Consider the following 18,059-nt stretch of genomic DNA (forward strand, 5'->3'; position numbering starts at 1 on the left):
GTGTGTAGCCCGAGACTGTAACCTAGGTGGTCTGCTGTTCCTGGGTTTAGACTGAGAAGGCCTGGAAGACACTGGAAAGGACCAATTCTTAGAAGGCCAATGCCTACTAAATCTGGGAGGATGTACTTGCAGGAAATAGTTAACAGTTTGCATAGATTTAGCTTTTTCTTCCAACTTTTAAGGACTTCTTTTGCTTTGTTGCCAAACAGGTGGTCTTGGTTTAAGGGAGCATCCAGTAATTTAGCTTTAACAAGATCTGGGAAGTTTTGCTCCTTAAGCCAAGCATGTCTTCTAAGTACAGACCCAGTGACAGCAGCCCTGCAAGATGCTTCTAAAGCGTCAAAATCACATTGCAAAGTATGTTTAGCAACTTATTCGGCAGAATGCATTAAATCCTGTAATTCTTTATGTTCAGCGCAGTCAGGAATCAACATCATTTTCTGTTTAAGTAGTCCCATAATATGCTGCTGATACTTTAACATATGAAACTGGCAATTTAAGGCCCTAATGGCCAAAGTAGCAGAAGTGTACACCTTCTTACCCCATTTGTCCAAGGCCATGAAATCTCTATCAGAGGTGGTAGGGTTTTTGGCAGCAGTAGCCCTGATGCCCTTTGGTCCTTGGGAAATAGTCTCTGGATCCACACTAGGATTCTTGAAGAGGAATTTGTGAGAGTCAGGTACTCTGTAATACCTGTCAGGTTTTCTGGGAGCTGGAGGTAGTGTCTGGGGCCAGGCTAGATTCCAAGGAGGCATCATCTACAATGTCCAGAACAGCAGGGATAGCTAAAGGCCTGTGTTGAAGGAGGAGTAAGAATTCCCTAAGCCTCTTTTTGGAGTCAGAATGGAATCCTCTGCATCAGAATCCTCATAGGTAGATAAGGGCAAATCCTGGTAATCAGAAGAAACAGAAATTTCAGAATCCTGATCAGAAGATTCAGAAGGAAAATCAGTTCTAGGTCTCTTAGAGGGGGGAAGGCTGGATTCCCCTAATTAAACTAATAAGGTCTTCAGCCATTCTAAGCATTTGTTTTTTAGGCATATGGGCTTGACCATGCAGTTAGGACGTCAGTTTTCTAGGCGTGGGTCGAGTTTTAGGCCTTGACAAAGAAGATGGCGTTGGTTTAAAATGCAAATCTGTAGGCCTGAATACACCCTCAGAAGCCGATGCCTGCACAGCAGCTCTGAACCCATCCAAGGTTGAGACATCCACAGGTTCCATAGTCGAAGAAGCACCTCGCAGCATACCGGACTCCGAATGGGTCTCAGTAGAGGCTTGCGAATCTGAAGTAGCGGGTATCAGGGGCTGCAAAAGCACCTCACTGAGTGCTGGCGAATGGCGACTAGCTTAACGGAAGCGTCGTCAGCAGTTTTGGACCTATGCGGTCTATCTCTGTCTTCATCCTTACATTTTTTTGGAATATGGGTAGTCGGATGGCTTACCGAAGCCATTTCTGGATAGTTAAACAGAGTACCAAAATAATTTGCTGCGAAAATAGACAGACGATGAATAGTTCGGGAGGTTGAATAAGGCACAAAACCGACAGCGAGGGATGTCATGGTCTGGGCCTAAGCAAGGAATGCAGTACGAATGAAAATCTTTATGAGGTATTTGCTTTCCACAGGTAAGACAATTGTTAACTTTTATTAACATCGGTTAAGAGCAAGAAAAAGGATCCCCAACGGGGTTCATAGGTTGGTACTACGCTATCTGCCCAAAGGCATTTATAAGCCTAGCCAGAATGTGTTGGCTTTCGCCGCCTCCTTAGATTAGTTCCCTGTGCCTCTGTCCAGCACAGCCACTGAAGTGATCACCAAGATAAACTTTCTGTTTCCCATCCACTCGTCAAGGTTTCTTTTGAAGAGTGCTAGCGAGGAGCTCTGCCTAATGTAGATTGAGATCTTGTTCCAAAGCATGGGAAGTTTCTGGGACAAAAATGTATTCCTCTGGCACGTCCTATTTATTGTTGTGGTGAGGTTTAGACCCCTAGAGTGTGTGGCTCAAGGGGAGCATGTCCATCTTACCATCTACTTGGGTCCCCAGATCCCTTATTACATCTTCCGTATTCAGGGGACTACCACCTATGTGGTAGTTTGTGAGTACTTTGTTTTTTCCAAAGGGGATGACTATGCACTTTTTGGCATTTAGCTTGAGGCCATGATTTTGACACCAGGTATCCGTCTCAGTGAGACCCTTTTGGAGGATGTCTGTGTTAGCTGGAGAGTCAATTACAGCCACTAGTTTGCAGTCGTCTGCGAACTTGGTCAGCCATAGTCCTCCTGTGCTTGCATGTACCTCTGAGAAGTATATGCCGAACAGGAGGGGTCCTAGGACTGAGCCCTGGGGAATGCCACTTGTAACCGGTTTAGAGTCGGACCTAGCTCCCGCAACACTCACCATGTGAGTTCTGTCCATGAGCCAATTGGCAACCCATCTTGTGACGTAGGGGTTTATGCTCAGGCTGGTGAGCATGTCTATAATACCAGAATGGGGAATGGTGTCGGAGGCCTTAGCGAGGTCTAGGTAGGCTGTGTGTACCACCTTTCCCTCATCTCTAGCCTTGGTAACTGTCTCAAAGAAGTTCACCAGGTTTAGGAGGCATGATCTGCCCTTACCAAAGCCAAACTGGCTAGGGTCCAGTGTTAGGAGGTTCCCAATGTCTCTGTTAATGAGTTCCATGAGGATGCGCTCCATAGCCTTGCAGACCAAGCTAGTCAGGCTTATAGGGCGATAGTTCCAGGGTTCTGTTGTGGCTCCACCTTTGTGGAGCGGAATAACCATTGCTGTGCGCCACTCTATGGGTATGTAGCCTGTGGAGAGGCCGAGTTTGAACAGTGTGTTTAGGTGAGGGGTTAGTTTGTCTTTGAGCTCATGTAGGATGCAGCCTGGGACACCATCCGGTCCCATTGATGCTGTGTTTTTGGGTTTGGAGAGGGCTGAGTGTCTGTGATTTCAGGGACTCTACATTCTTTTGGTATGGTTATGGGCCCTTTTGGGGGTGAGAGGGGGGTGAAGTTTGTGATGAACCTGTCTGCGAGGATGTTGGTAATATCAGTCAGTTCAGTGTATTTTGTGCCATTCTGCACCAACTCCGAGCAGATCTGAGCATTGCCACTTAGATTCTTGACATAGCTAAAGAATGCCTTGTGGTTATCTTTGGAGTCCTTGGCAATTTTTCTTTCAAAGCTTGCCTTGGATGATATTATGAGGGATCGTAGTTTCTTGCTGATACTGATCAGGGATGTCTTCCTTTCTTGGGATTTTACTCTTTTCTGTAATAGTTTCCTCCTTCTATTGTATAGCTTGTTTATGGCAGAAGTCCACCAGACTGGTTTCCTTTTCTTGGAGAAGTGAGTTTTGGTTTTGCTTGGGATGGCACGATCCATGCATTCTTGTAGCTGCCCGTAGAATGCATTAGTAAAGAATTTTGCAGCTTGGACAGTGTTATCCTTCAGCATGCGGGCTTTGAAACTTTACACCCCAGTCTTAAGTAATGTGAAGTTTACTTTTGAAAAGTTTTTCACGATGGTTTTCTTGTCTGGGGGTGGGGTCAGAATATGGATATCCAAAGTGATTTGTTTATGGTCAGGTCTAACCAGCGTGGGGTTGACCTCTGGTGTGGAACACCGGTTGCCCATGTTGGTGATGACCAGGTCCAATATGCTGTCACCTCTGGTGGGAGTGTTGACCAGTTGACCAGTTGAACCAGGGCGTTTGAGTTTATAAATTCTAGGAAAAGTTGGGCAAGGGAGTTAGTACTTGAATAGTTCTCCCAATTAATGTTTGGGTAATTGAAATAACCCAATATTAGGGTGTTTGGTAGGACCTTTATGTTTCCCAGTGTTTCCAGAAACGCAGAATGGAGGTCCTGTGACATGGTGGGTAATCTGTAGCAAGCTACAATTTGAATTGCAGTTTTGCCCATTGTTAGTTGCACGTGGATGATCTCTGAAGCATTGTGCTGTGCTACTAACCTGGAGGCGTGGGTATCCTTGATGAATAAGGATATGCCCCCGCCTTTTGTGTTTCGGTTTGGGTTCTGGGTTGGGGTACTTAGCTTTTTTCGAAGACTTCGGTTCTGAAACTCAAAAATGAAAATTTCAGGAGTCGGCCGACCGGCACTTGTGAAATGCTTCTGCTTCGGGCACTGCGCGGCAAGAAAGACTGATGTAATGGCATCGGCTGCATGTTTTATACCCCTGACGACCTGATGTCATGGAAGAAGAAACAGCATCCGCCGTAGAAATTCAAGAATCTGGTATTCAGGCCGGCTGAGGGCTACCTGCAGGCAGATAACCCAAATGTAATGACTGCAACAATGAAACATGAAGAGCATCTGCCCAAAAGGAAAATCACATCTCCAGTGTAAATGATCTTAACACACATCTTAAACACTGATGATCATTAAGAAAACAGACAGATATATGGGAAATTTATGAGTTAACCATGATACTAAAAACTGAAAAGCTGAACTTATTCAAATGTTTATTTATGTCAACATCACATTATTTGATATAAAGAGCTAATGATGTGCTTAGTTTAGAGTAAATTTTAATTTAAATGACCAAAAGCTGAATTCATTCAAATGTTTATATGAATAACCTTATTTGATGTAAAGAGCCAATGAATGGCTTACTCTGGAGTCGAGGTTAATTTAAATGACCAATGTAATGCAATGCATGCCGCCTCAGAGAGTATATAAAATATATGCTCATTAATTCTTCAGCTACCCATGTCTGTAGAAAAGCTAGTAACTATCCTGGCTTTCAAGGATGGAATGTAAGACACAGAAGCTAACACTGAACAGGTTGTAGTGGAGTACACAGCTTTCAGTAAGCTAATGTTAGCTACAGGGCACTAGATGCCATGTGGTACATGTGCTTTATGCAACTGCATGTACACTGTCTGCATACTTTGTACCAATGATGCAACACACTCAAGACAGTACCACAACTGTTCTATTAATATTGCTATGCAAGATTGTCTGTTAACCCTCAGTTTGGAAAAATGTGCTGTGAGGCTTTGGAAGCTGTACATAAAGTCACTCATTCACAAACACATTTGTTATTTATTCATAAATACACTTGCGTCTGTTGCTTAAGACAAATAGGCCATGGGGCACATCTGTCTCTAATGGTGATCCAGGAGTTTTACTTTTGGTAAATGAGCATTTGAGAACTGCACACCATGATGTTCATCGTGTTTCACTGTTTCAGCCCTTACTTATGGGTTATCCAGCCCCCGGTAGCTCATTGATCAACCCAAGTACTAAAGGTAAAGGGATATGACGTCGGCTGTCATCGGTTGCATAGGACGTCAGTATTCTTGATACAAAAGGAGGCAGCCAGTGTCACTTCCTCAGTCTTCTTTGCCGCGGAGCCCGAAGCAGAAGCTTTTTTGCACGAGTGCTGGTTGGCCGTCAGCTTTTTGATTTCTGACTACTAAAGTTGAAGTCATCTACAGCTAAGTACCCCATTGGGGATCCTCTTTTTCTTGCTTAACGAATGTCAGAAAAAGTTAATAATTGTCTTATCTGTGGAAAGCAGATTCCCCACAGAGATTTTTACTCTTACTGCATTATTTGTTTAGGCCTTGACCACGACATTCCTAATTGTGATCTCTGTGCTTCCTTTAATCCACGTGCTATTTGTCGTCGGATTATGCTCTTAGCTAAGCACTTTGGAGTTTGGTCCAAGTTTGTCGGTATGCGTCCGCTGGTTTTCAGGCCTCAGATATTCCTAAGAAGCGTAAGGACAAAGACCGAGACAGGCTTCAGAGAGTCAAATCTTCAGACGTTAGGTTGGTCGTCAGTCCAGCGGTAGTCAGTGAGGAGCCTTTGTAGCCCCTGAAGTCCGCGGATTTACCGGCTCAGGTCTCTGGTGAGGCCGTTTTGGAGTCTTACATGCCTCCGGCTTCCATTTTGTCTTCGGACCTTCAGCCTGGGACAAAGCAGGCTCCGGTTTCTGAGGCCTTGGTTCTTCTTTCTGACAGCAGGCGCATACCGACAACATCCTCGGAGGCCAAGCCTCATGAGTCCTTTCGAATGTCAAGTAAATCCTCTAGTCGCAAGACTGTGAAGAGGCAGGCTCCAGTTGCTCCTCGTTCCCTTCAATCTTGAAGAGGTGGCTTCTCAGGTTTTTTTTCTGTTTTTGAGGATTCTGATGCAGAGGAATCCAATCCTTCTGCTTCTCCTCCAGAAGATTTTTCTTTTGGTGAGACTTTGAATACTCTTAGGGAACATTTTAAATGGGAAGGTCAAGAATATTCTCAATCTAAGAAAAGGATCAGAAAATTCTTGGATTTGCCTCAACACAAGCCTTTGGCTATTCCCCATGTTGGGGGTGGTGGATGATGTTTTTCTGGAAAATTCCTTGACCCCAACTCTGTTCCTCCTGCTCCCAGGAAACCTGACAGGTATTATAGAGGTCCTGATTCTCATTTGTTTCTTTATCGTAATCCTCTGGCTGACCCAGAGGTTATTTCTCAGGGGCATAAAGGGGTTAAGTCTACTGTTTCCAGTAATCCTGTTCCTTCTGATAAAAAATCTATTAATCTAGACAGGTGGGGAAAGAAGGTTTATACCTCTGCCACCCTTGCTATTAGGTCTATTAACTGTCTCTTTCATATGCTCAAGTATCAATAGCATACTTTGGAGGCTATTAAGTCAAACATTTCAAGGGTGGAAAATAAAGCTATGCAGTAGTTGCCAAGTTCTGCCAGTCTTGTCAACAAGCATTCTTTACACTGTGGTTTTGATGCTCTTGAAGCTTCCTGCAGGGCTGCAGCTACTGGATCTGTTATCAGGAGGCATGCTTGGCTCAGGGATCAGCCCCTTCCAGAGCCTGTCAAGGCAAAGCTTTTGGCTGTATCTTTACACAAAGACACCCTTTTGATAGTAAAGCGGAGGAGGTGCTCAAGAAGATGGTGGATAAAGCCAAGTCGACTTTCTACAAGTTCAACCTCCTCGTTTTAGCAGGAACTACCCTTCTAAAAGATGGATGTTTCCTGATACTAGCAGGCAGAACCGTTCTAGGACCAGAGGTTACAAATCTGCTAGGGGTCAGGGGGATACCCCTCAAAGGACCAAACAATGGCATGCTTCCACGTCTAAATCAGGAAGTTCTAAGCCCACATCTCAATCCAAGCATTCTCAATGACTGTATCCAACTTCTTCTGCCTGTTCCTGCTTGCCTGGAGTTCCCTTTGGGTGGAAGGTTGGCCTTTTTTGCAAAGGTTTGGGCCACCATCACAGACGACAAATGGGTACCCAGAACTGTATCCCGAGGACACAAGTTTTCTTTCCACATCTTTCTCATGCACAAAGGATTCCCGGACATTCTTTCAAATCAAAGGGCAAAAGTGGAAAAACAAGTTTTGTCTCTGTTGCATCTGGGGGCAATAGAATCAGTTTCTGCTCAACAGGTAGGACAAGACTTCTATTCCAGACTTTTCTTAGTGCCATAAAAAGAAGGTACCTGGCGGCCTATACTGGATCTATCATTCTGAACTCTTTTCTGGTGATTCCAAAGTTCAAAATGCTCACCCTTCATCAGTTCTACCAATGTTGGACAAGGACTCATGGCTGGTAACTTTAGATCTCAAAGAAGCTTATCTGCACATCCCTATCAGGGAAAGTTGCAGGCAGTTCCTTTGCTTCAGAGTGGACAAGCAACATTACCAATTCTCTGTGCTACCCTTTGGCTTATCTACTGCTCCCAGAGTTTTTACAAGTGCCTGGCTCCAGTCATTGCCTTTTGCAGACAGAAGAAAATCCAGAATTATCCTTACTTGGACGACTGTCTAATTCAAGCAAAGTTTCAGGAGCAGCTGTTAAAGGATTTGGAATTTGTAAAGACTAGTCTCTCTTCCCTGGGTTACACTCTCAATGAGCAAAAGTCGAAAATGGTACCAACCAAAGAGATAACATTCCTGGGAGTGAGTCTGAACACAGCCGCCCAGATGATATATCTCACCCAGGTGAAGCAGACAGCTCTTTCAGCTTACTTCAAGGGCTTGGCAGGCCTGTCCCACCTCCATGCAAGGAAATACCTGCAAGCTCAGGGTTTCATGGCCTCTTGTATTCTCATGATTCCATATGCAAGACTGCATATGAGGAAATTGCAATGGTACCTCAAGAATCTTTGGTGTCACACTCAGGACCTGGATTTAATAATTCCTCTGATGCCTTGTCTACAAAGAGAATTTCTATGGTGGGCAACAGCCTGTTTGCAAAAAGTACAGTTTTGTACCTACCATAAATGTAGATGTTCGAGGATTCCATTGCTGCAGTCCTGACTATTGGGTATAGTCCGCGTCCCAGTCGGCCCGAATACCAGAGTATAAGGCTGACGTCGGTCAGGGCGCATTAGACTGACGTCAGTACGTCAGGGTACTAATGCGCATGACCGACGTCATATCCTCAGTCTTTTCTTGCCCCAGATGTCAGAAGACCCAAAAAGACAAGTCCCAAAACAACCTGCACCCAAAACATGTACAATATATATACAACAATATATACAAAAATGTAAGCATGTCAACTCACCTACACAACCACCCCTAAATACAGAGGGAAGGAGGGATATTGACTGCAGCAATGGAATCCTCGAACATCTACATTTATGGTAGGTACAAAACTGTACTATGTTCTTCGTCTTCCATTGCTGCAGTCCTGACTATTGGGTAGAATCCCAAAGCAGAGGTAAGGGAGGCTGGCAAATTATAAAGTAGTAGGAGCTGACAACATGCCTTGTAAAACAGCTGTGGCAAAACCAGCCCTAGTCTTAGAGTAGATAGGAAGGTGATAATGCCTAGAGAAAGTATGCACTGAACTCCAAGTAGCTGCTTCCAGAATATCCTTAGTTGCCACCCCTTAGAAATGCTGTTGAAGTGGCAGTAGCCCTAGTGGAATGAGGCCTAATCCCAGCTGGAATCTCCTTGCCATGATGGGAATAACAAAATGCAAATGCAAAAGCCAATCCACCTAGAAATAGTTTGTTTTGACACAGGCTTGCCCTGTGAACTCAAAGCAAAAGAAACAAGTAACTGCTGAGACTGCCTAAAATTCTTAGTCCTGCTCAGATAATAACGCAATTGCCTGTGTACATCTAAAGTGTGCAAAATCTTTTCCCCTTTATTTTGAGGATCTGCAAAAACGTAGGCAAATGAATAGTTTGGTTTAAAGCCACACTAGAAACCACCTTAGGCATAAAGGAAGGATTAGTACGTAATGATACCCTGTCCTTATGAAAAATCAAAAAGGGCTCTACTGCCATAAGGGCCTGCAACTCAGACACCCTTCTTGCAGAAGTAATAGCCAACAGAAAAGCAGTCTTCCATGACAAATATTTCAATTCAGCAGTAGCTGCAGGCTCAAAAGGTTGTAGAGTAAGTTTTTCCAACACAAAATTGAGATCCCAAGCAGGAGTAGGAGCTCTACGTGGGGGTCTTATATTCTTTGCCCCTCTAAGAAACTGCTTGAACAAAGGATACGAAAACAAAGGTGGGTCACAATCATAGTGAGCTGAAATTGCTGCAGCATGAATCTTTATGGAAGAGAAGGACAAACCTTTGTCCAATAATTCAGTAAGATATTGAAGAGCCACACTCAAATTAGGCTCTGAAATCTCCAAATTCTTTGCTGTACTCCAAAATAAAAATCTCTTCCATTTTTCATGACACTCTCCTAGTACTAGGCCTCCTAGCTTCCATAATCACATTTAAAACTTGTTGAGGAAGTTGAGGCCTGCTGTGTTTCAACACAGAATATGCCAGGCTGCTAGATGAAGAGAGTGAAGCTTGACATTGAGCAGATGACCGCCCTTCTGAGATAACAGATGAGGAATCAGAGGTAAAGGCCATGGAGGCTTCTTTACCAGACTCCGTAGAAGTGGGTACCAGTGTTGCCGAGGCCAATCTGGAGCTATCAAAATCATCCTTGGCCTGTCTTGTCTGACCTTTAAAAGTACCTTTGGAAGAAGCGGTAGAGGTGGAAAGGCATACACATGAAGGTTTTTCCAACTGAAAGACAGAGCATCCACTTTCCAAGCTGTGTGATGAAACCCCTTTGTGCAATACTTTGGCAGCTGGTGGTTTAGTGGAGAAGCGAACAGATCTATGTCTGGAGTTCCCCATGACACTGTCAATTTCTGAAATACATGAAGATCCAGTTTCCACTCGTGGGGATCCATGATTTGTCTGCTTAACACATCTGCTAAGGAGTTCTGTGCTCCTGGCAGAAACCTTGCCTGAAGAGTTAGTTGCAAGCTTAGCAGTCTCCCATAAAATCATTGCTTGCCTGCATAGAGGATAAGAATGTTTCCCCTTGCTTGTTGATGTACCACATGACAGTTGTGTTGTCTGTTAGAATCAACACCTGCCCTGGAAGAAGTAACTCCTTGAAAGCCATCAATGCAAACTGGACTGCTAACATCTCCTTCATGTTGATATGTAGATGCTGTAGTCTGGCAGGCCACTTGTCTTGTATCCACTTTCCATTTAGATGAGCTTCCCAAGCAATGTCCGAGGCATCTGTCGTTAGAATCTGACTTGCCTCTGGCCGGGTCACAGAGAGTCCCTTGTTTAGGTGACATTCCTGAGCCCACCACAAAAATTCCTTTTGAATGCAAGGTATTATTTGAATGACAGTGTCCAAATCCTGGCAGTGCTGTGTCCATACATTCTTGAGATACCATTGCAGCTTCCTCATATGCAGTTTGGCATTGGGAAGCACCAGAATACAAGATGCCATGAACCCTAATGCTTGAAGGACTGTCCTTGCAGTCAGCACGGACTGATGAGATAGTTGATGGAAGTAAAGTGACAGACTCTTTTGTTTGTCCGGGTTAAAAGGCCATCTGGGCTGCTGTATTCAGTCTTACACCCAGAAAGCACATGTCTTGAGAGGGTACTAGACTGGACTTTATTTCGTTCACAGAATACCCTAGGCATCTTAGCACTGCTATAACATATTCCAGATGCTGTAGAAGGTCTTCCTTTTCTTGAGCCAGAATCAGGCAGTCGCCCAAGTAAGGATAGATATGAATACCTTGAAGCCTGAAGTAAGCTATCACTGGAGCCAGAACCTTTGTGAATACTCTGGGCAGTAGATAAGCCAAAGGGCAATGCAGAGAACTGATAATGAGAATTTCCAGCTCGAAACCGCAGATACTTTCTGCAACTTAGCCTTATAGGCACATGAAGGTAAGCTTCCTTGAGATCTAAAGTTACCATCCAGTGATCTTTGCCCAGCAGAGGTAAAAGCTGTTGTAACGTCAACATCTTGAACTTGGGAATGTCCAAAAACGTGTTGAGGAGAGATAAATCCAAAATTGGTCTCCACGTGTTCCCCTTCTTTGGTACAAGGAACAGGCGAGAATAAAATCCTAGGTCCCTTTCTGACACAGGGACTGGCTGAATGGCCCCTATGTGAAGTAACTGTAAAACTTGCTTGTGAGCCTCTTTTCTTTGCAGAGGAGGAACATCTGGCATGCCTTTGAAAGGAGGCATTGTATGGAAATAAAATCTGTAACCGTGGTGAATGATATCCAACACCCATTTGTCTTGAGTAATTAAATCCCAATTTTCTTTGAAAAGAGACAGTCTTCCCCCCAAAGGAGCTGCCAGACGAGAATCTGCTGGCAGCTGAAAAGACAGGTCATTGGGTCTGTTTACTTAAAGGACTGACCCCTACCCTCACCAGAAGTCTGAGCAGGTGAACTCCCTGTTCTAGGCCTAAAAGAACTTTGAGCCCTGCCCCTACCACGCCTAGACCTACCCCTAGACTGAGAATCATAAGCAGGGTATGTCCACCCCTTAGCAGGCCAATTTCTACTAAACTTCGTGGCTGCACCTGCAAAAATCTTTAACAGTTTGCATAGACTTAGCTTTGTCCTCCATTTTCTTTAAAACAGCTTCCACAGGCGAACCAAACAACACATCAGACTGTAAAGGAGCATCCAAAATCCTTGTCTTAACATGCTCAGCTAAATTCTGATCCTTCAACCAGGCATGCCTGCGAAGAACAGAGCTGGTAGCAGCCACCCTCGAGGAGGCCTGTACAGCATCAAAACCACATTGCAAAGAATGCTTACCCACTTGTTCGGACACATGAACCAAATCCAGCAACTCTTTACACTCAATACCTTCCGCCAAAGCATCCACCTTAGATTTCAATTGTGAAAGAAGGTAATTCTGATATTTTAACATGTGAAACTGACAATTTAAAGCTCTCATGGCTAGAGTGGAAGAAGTATACACTTTCTTTCCCCACCTATCCAAAGCCCTTGCCTCTTTATCAGTGGGGACAGGATTTTTAACCACAGAAGCTTTTACACCCTTAGGCCCCTGGGAAATAGTTTCTGGGTCCGCCCTAGGACTCTTAAACAAATATTTATGAGCTTCAGGCACCCTATAATACCTATCAGGTTTAACAGGAGCAGGAGGCAAAGAGTCAGGGTTCAGGGAAGCCTCTGCAAAAACATCTTCCACCACATTCAACACAGGAGGAATAGCTAAAGGCCTATGCTGGGGTAAAAACAAGAACTCCCTAAGCCTTTTCCTGGAGTCAGAGTAATCCTGGCCTTCCCATTTAAAGTGCTCCCTCATGGAATGCAAGGTCTCAGAAAATGAAAAATCCTCAGGTGGAGACGCTGTAGGAGTGGAATCATCCACATCAGAATCAGAATAGGTAGGATACTCCTGCAAATCTTCCACAGAAGATTCTGAAGCCTCAGAACACTGTTCAAAACTCTCAAACTCAGGTTCCACCCTAGGCCTCTTATCAGGCGGGGCATAGAACCCTAATCATAGTAATCAAATCTTCTGCCATCTTAAGCATATGTTTCTTAGGCACAGAACCTGAAATGGTAGGAGAAGCTCCCACTGAAGCTGAAGAAGGCCTACCCCTCATAGAAGTTTTGACAACAGAAGGAGAGGCCCTAACTACCTTGGGAAGAGAGGGAAGAACAGTCACTTGAGAAGCCCCCTCAGCCTGGCCTACCTCCTGAGAAGGCACATCCTGTAAGAGTATAGTTTCTGCCTGGGACTCCATGGAAACTCCTGGCAAAACCTCCGGCTCCACTGAGCCTTCCAAGGAACCGCCGTCCGGGACTGCCGGTTCCTCAACCCTAGGCTTCACTGTTTTATCCTTGCGCTTTTTGGAGGAAGCGGGCGTCGGAGCATCCGACGGCATTTTATAATTGCAACGCTTCCCAAACACTAACCTGGCACAGTCTAACCTCCTCTTAATAGTGCGTTTGTTAAACCTAGCACAAGAGCGGCAACCAACAACGTCGTGCTCAGGCCCTAAACAAGGTATACACAAGGTATGATAATCCCTATGAGGTATCTGTTTCCACAAGAAATACAGTTATTCACTTTTTCTGACATCCGTAAAATACTGAGGCAAGAAAAACCAAAATGTTCCCAACGGGTACTTAGCCAACTCTGTTTCGGTCTGAAACTCCGTTTGAAATATTTCAGTACGCCAACCTGCACTCGCAAACTGCTTCTGCATCGGACCATGCGGCAAAAGACTGAGGATATGACGTCGGTCATGCGCATTAGTACCCTGACGTACTGACGTCAGTCTAATGCGCCCTGACCGACGTCAGCCTTATACTCTGGTATTCGGGCCGACTGGGACGCGGACTATACCCAATAGTCAGGACTGCAGCAATGGAAGACGAAGAACATCAAGGGCATGCCTTTCCATCCACCTGCTGCAAGTCAAGTCCTGACCACAGACTCATCGGACTATGCCTGGGGAGCTCACCTGGATGGCAGGTGCGTACAGGATCGTTGGAACGCCCCGCAGATGCACTTGCACATAAACCTAAAGGAGTTATTTGCAGTTCACCAGGCCTTACTGGCTTTCAAGCATCTTCTTTCTCCTGGAACTCTGCTGGTAAGAACAGACAGCACCACAGTCATGTGGTACATCAACAAACAGGGAGGGACTCATTCTTACCCCTTGTGCAGACAGAGCATTATTTTATGGTCCACAGCAGTATCATTGGGCCTACATCTTCTAGCTCAGTTTCTTCCAGGGAGACTCAATGTTTTGGTAGACCAGTTGAGCAGACAAACCCTGGATCCTCACGAGTGGCAGCTGAACAGAACAGTCTTTTACAGCATCATTCAGCATTGGGGCACTCCACAGTTGGATCTTTTCTCCTCCCCGGACAACCAGCTTCTGCCACTTTTTTGCACCAGACAGCATCACAGCAAAGCCTGGAAAGTGGATGCTCTGTCTTTTCCTTGGACGCTACTTTCAGTTTATGCCTTCCCTTCTCTTCCTCTTCTTCCCAGAGTATTGTTGAAGATCAGGGACGAAAAACCAAGGACCATTCTCATAGCTCCAGACTGGCCCAGGCAGTAATGGTACCCCCCCCAGGCAGTATTGGTACCCTCTGCTTCACATTCTCTCCCCATTTCCTCCGTGGCATCTTCCTGTGAAACCAGATCTCTTGGTTCAGGAAGGGGGAAAATTTCTGCATCCTCAGCTTCACTCTTCATTTGGCAGCATGGCTCATTGTATGACTCCATATACTTCTTCTCCCGTTTCCCAGCAGGTGGTTGATGTTCTTTGTGAGGCTAGGAGACCTAGCACTAGGAGGTCCTATGCTGGCAAATGGGAAGATTCTCTCACTGGCTGCAAAATAAAGGGTAATCTTTTCAGCCTACCCTTCCTCTAATCCTGAAATATTTGGCTGAATTGCTTCAAAGTGGACTTTCTTTTTCTTCTATCAAGATCCATACTTCAGCTATTTCTGCTTACTGTTCTTTTGAGCAGCCCATTTTCTCTCATCCCCTGATGAAAATGTTTCTCAGAGGTGCTAGAAACTTAAAACCTCCCAGAAAGGCTCCTACTCCAGCCTGGGACCTTAATTTTGTCTTGGAGAAGCTCACTCTTCCTCCTTTTGAGTCAGATGCCACTGCAAACTTAAAGTTTCTCTCTTGGAAAACTGCATTCCTCTTGGCTATTTCTTCAGCAAGGAGAGTTCAGAACTGCAGGTGTTGATGGCTGTAGAGCCTTTTCTCATCTTCCATGCAGATTGGATCTCCCTGAGGACCAATCCTTCTTTTATGCCGAAGGTGGTTTCTAGCTTGACTCTTAACCAGTCCATTCACCTTTCTACCTTCTTTCCTAATCCTCAAAATAGAGGGGAAAGGATCCTGCATTCTCTTGATGTACATAGACAGCTCAGGTTCTACCTGATAAGATCTTTGGAAATCAGCTCAACTATTGGTCAGCTTTGCTCCTGGAGCTCAGGGCAAAGCAATTTCTAAGCAAACCATTTCTAAACGGATTGCGCACGGTATTAATTTCTGTTCACGGCAAGGTTCCTCCTCAGGGAGTGAGGACTCACTCTACTAGAGCAGCCTCCACGTCTGCAGCCTTTTTAAGGAGTGTCCCTACTAAGGACATTTTGGAGGCTGCCACTTGGTCTTCTGCACACACTTTTACAAAGCACTATAATTTGCCCTTGTTTTCTAGATCCAGGGCGGGGTTTGCCACTGCTGTTCTGTAGGACATTCTCTCCAATCCTTGATTGGGTTGGTACCTCCTCACTCTCCTCTGGGCTTTGGTGATCAACCCATAAGTAAGGACTGCAACAGTGAAACACGATGAACATAGTGCAGTTGTGTACACCTACCATAAATGTAGATGTTAGAGTGTATTCACTGTTGCAGTCCTGGTTTCCCTCCCTCCTTCCTTCCCCTTGTTTTGCTGTTATTCTGCTCTCCTTTCCTAAGGTGCAGGATTTATTTTGTTTATTTTACCAAAGATTATGGATATTTATCTAAGCCTTTTTTTGGGGGCTCCTGACATTTGTGGCAAGAAAGACTGAAGAAGTGACATCGGCTGCCTCCTTTTGTATCAAGGATACTGATGTCCTATACAACAGATGGCAGCCGACGTCATATCCCTTTACCTTTGGTACTCGGGCCGATCGAGGGGCTACCAGGGGCCAGATAACCCATAAGTAAGGACTGCAACAGTGAATACACTCGAACATCTACATTTATGGTTGGTGTACACAACTGTACTTTTTGGCCTGCAACACCTAGATCTCAGAACACTACTTTGTCAATGAAGCTATACTGTCTGTTAATAATTAATATGTAAAACTTAGTTCTCAGCTAAAAATAGAAGCTGACCAAACTTACGTCTTCCAGTGTTGTTAATAAATTAATTTTCTTCATCCTGCATGGTCCCTTTATTAGCATCTCACAAAAACGTAAAAAGTTGTACAGCTGCAAAACATAATAGATGATACTTAAGTTTTCGAAAAGTTAGTGTATATATGCAACACAGAGTGATTGGCTTAAAATTAATGTTTAATACTACAAGTGAATCTGATCTTAAATTACAAATGTAGTGTTGTATTCTTTCTCAAAATGTAACAGAAGCATCTCAATGATTGATCTGGATCAGTCTTATTTTTATTAATTATCAACAATATTTCAATGTTATCACCCCTGCAAATTGTCTCTTTATACAAACCACTAAACCATTGGATCAACAAAGCAATGCTACAATTCCATCTAAGAATTACATTCAACTTTACTACCATATTAATTTCATAACTAAATTCATGTTATTTGGAGCATTCAGAAGGGTAACATTCACAAATCTCAAACACCACCATGTAAACACAAGGGAGTGAAGACAGATCCCAGATTACTTTTTCATCATTAGTATGCAAATTCCAATTCATGTAAATGCACGCTATTCATTCAATGCCAACATATCAAGCGTACCAAACATTAGTGTAAAAAGCACGGCCATCCTCACCCTGAAATCTCAATACCAATCATAGGCTATTCCTTTCCAGCAAAAAAAACTACACATATGCTTAAATAAAGCTTGCCCTATCATGTACACCCCTCCCAAACAGCAGTATCACAACATGACAAACCAAAAAAAAAAAAAAAAAAAATCAGTCTCCTAATATACATTCAAAACCATTATTCAACAGCAACATTAACACACAAATTACTTTATCAAAAGTGCTGCTCTAATCTGGCAAAATTATTAAAAAGTACAGTTTTGTACCTACCATAAATGTAGATGTTCGAAGATCCACATTGCTGCAGTCCTTACATATGGGTAGTCCGCTGTCCTCGGTCGGCCCGAATACCAAAGTATTAGGCTGACGTCGGTCAAGGCGCTTAAAACTGACATCAGGACGTCAGGGTACAAAAGTGCATGACCGACGTCATATCCTCAGTCTTTTCTTGCCCCAGATGTCAGAAGGCCCTGAAAAGAAAGGGCAAAGCCAAAACAGCAAAAACAACCAACCACCCTACACTAACCATATTTACAATATTTACAACCCACACCACACAACCACCTCTAACTACAGAGGGAAGGAGGGAGGGTATTGGACTGCAGCAATGTGGATCTTCAACATCTACATTTATGGTAGGTACAAAACTGTACTATGTTCTTCATCTCACATTGCTGCAGTCCTTACATATGGGTAGAATCCCAAAGCAGAGGTAAGGGAGGATGGCAAAACTATAAAGCATTAGGAGCTGCCAAAATGCCCTGTAAAATTGCAGTGGCAAATCCAGCCCTAGATTTAGAGTAAAGTGGAAGGTGGTAATGCTTAGAGAAAGTATGCACTGAACTCCAAGTAGCTGCCTCCAAAATATCCTTAGTAGCCACTCCCCTTAAAAAAGCTGTAGAAGTGGCAGTAGCCCTAGTGGAATGAGGCCTAATCCCAGATGGAATCTCCTTACCATGATGGGAATAACAGAAAGCAATACAAAAAACAATCCACTTAGAAATAGTTTGTTTTGAAACAGGTTTGCCCTGAGAACACAAAGCAAATGAAACAAACAACTGCTGAGACTGCCTGAACCCTTTTGTTCTGTTCAAATAATATCGCAACTGTCTGTGTATATCCAAAGTGTGCAAAATCTTCTCCCCTTTATTTTGGGGGTTTGCATAAAAAGTAGGCAAATGAATCGTTTGGTTTAAAGCCACACTAGAAACCACTTTAGGCATAAAGAAAGGGTTAGTACGCAAAGACACCCTATCCTTGTGGAAA

The 18,059-nt window shown here is 44.1% G+C and overlaps 1 protein-coding gene across 2 annotated transcripts in view; it reads right to left on the bottom strand.

Moving 5' to 3' along the window:
• Window positions 1-18,059, bottom strand: part of MITD1 (microtubule interacting and trafficking domain containing 1) — a 257,806-nt gene that overhangs the window by 49,189 nt on the left and 190,558 nt on the right. The window contains exon 4 of one of the 2 annotated variants that reach the window (XM_044072173.1): window positions 16,171-16,257. The exons of the other annotated variant lie outside the window; for it this stretch is intronic. Within the exon in view, the coding sequence (XP_043928108.1) occupies window positions 16,171-16,257 (87 nt within the window). The remainder of the gene's footprint in view (window positions 1-16,170; window positions 16,258-18,059) is intronic. 2 annotated transcript variants of the gene reach the window in all.

This window comes from Protopterus annectens, chromosome 5.part0 (assembly GCF_019279795.1).
Source record: "Protopterus annectens isolate FY-2018-M chromosome 5.part0, PAN1.0, whole genome shotgun sequence".
NCBI classification, from domain to species: domain Eukaryota; kingdom Metazoa; phylum Chordata; order Ceratodontiformes; family Protopteridae; genus Protopterus; species Protopterus annectens.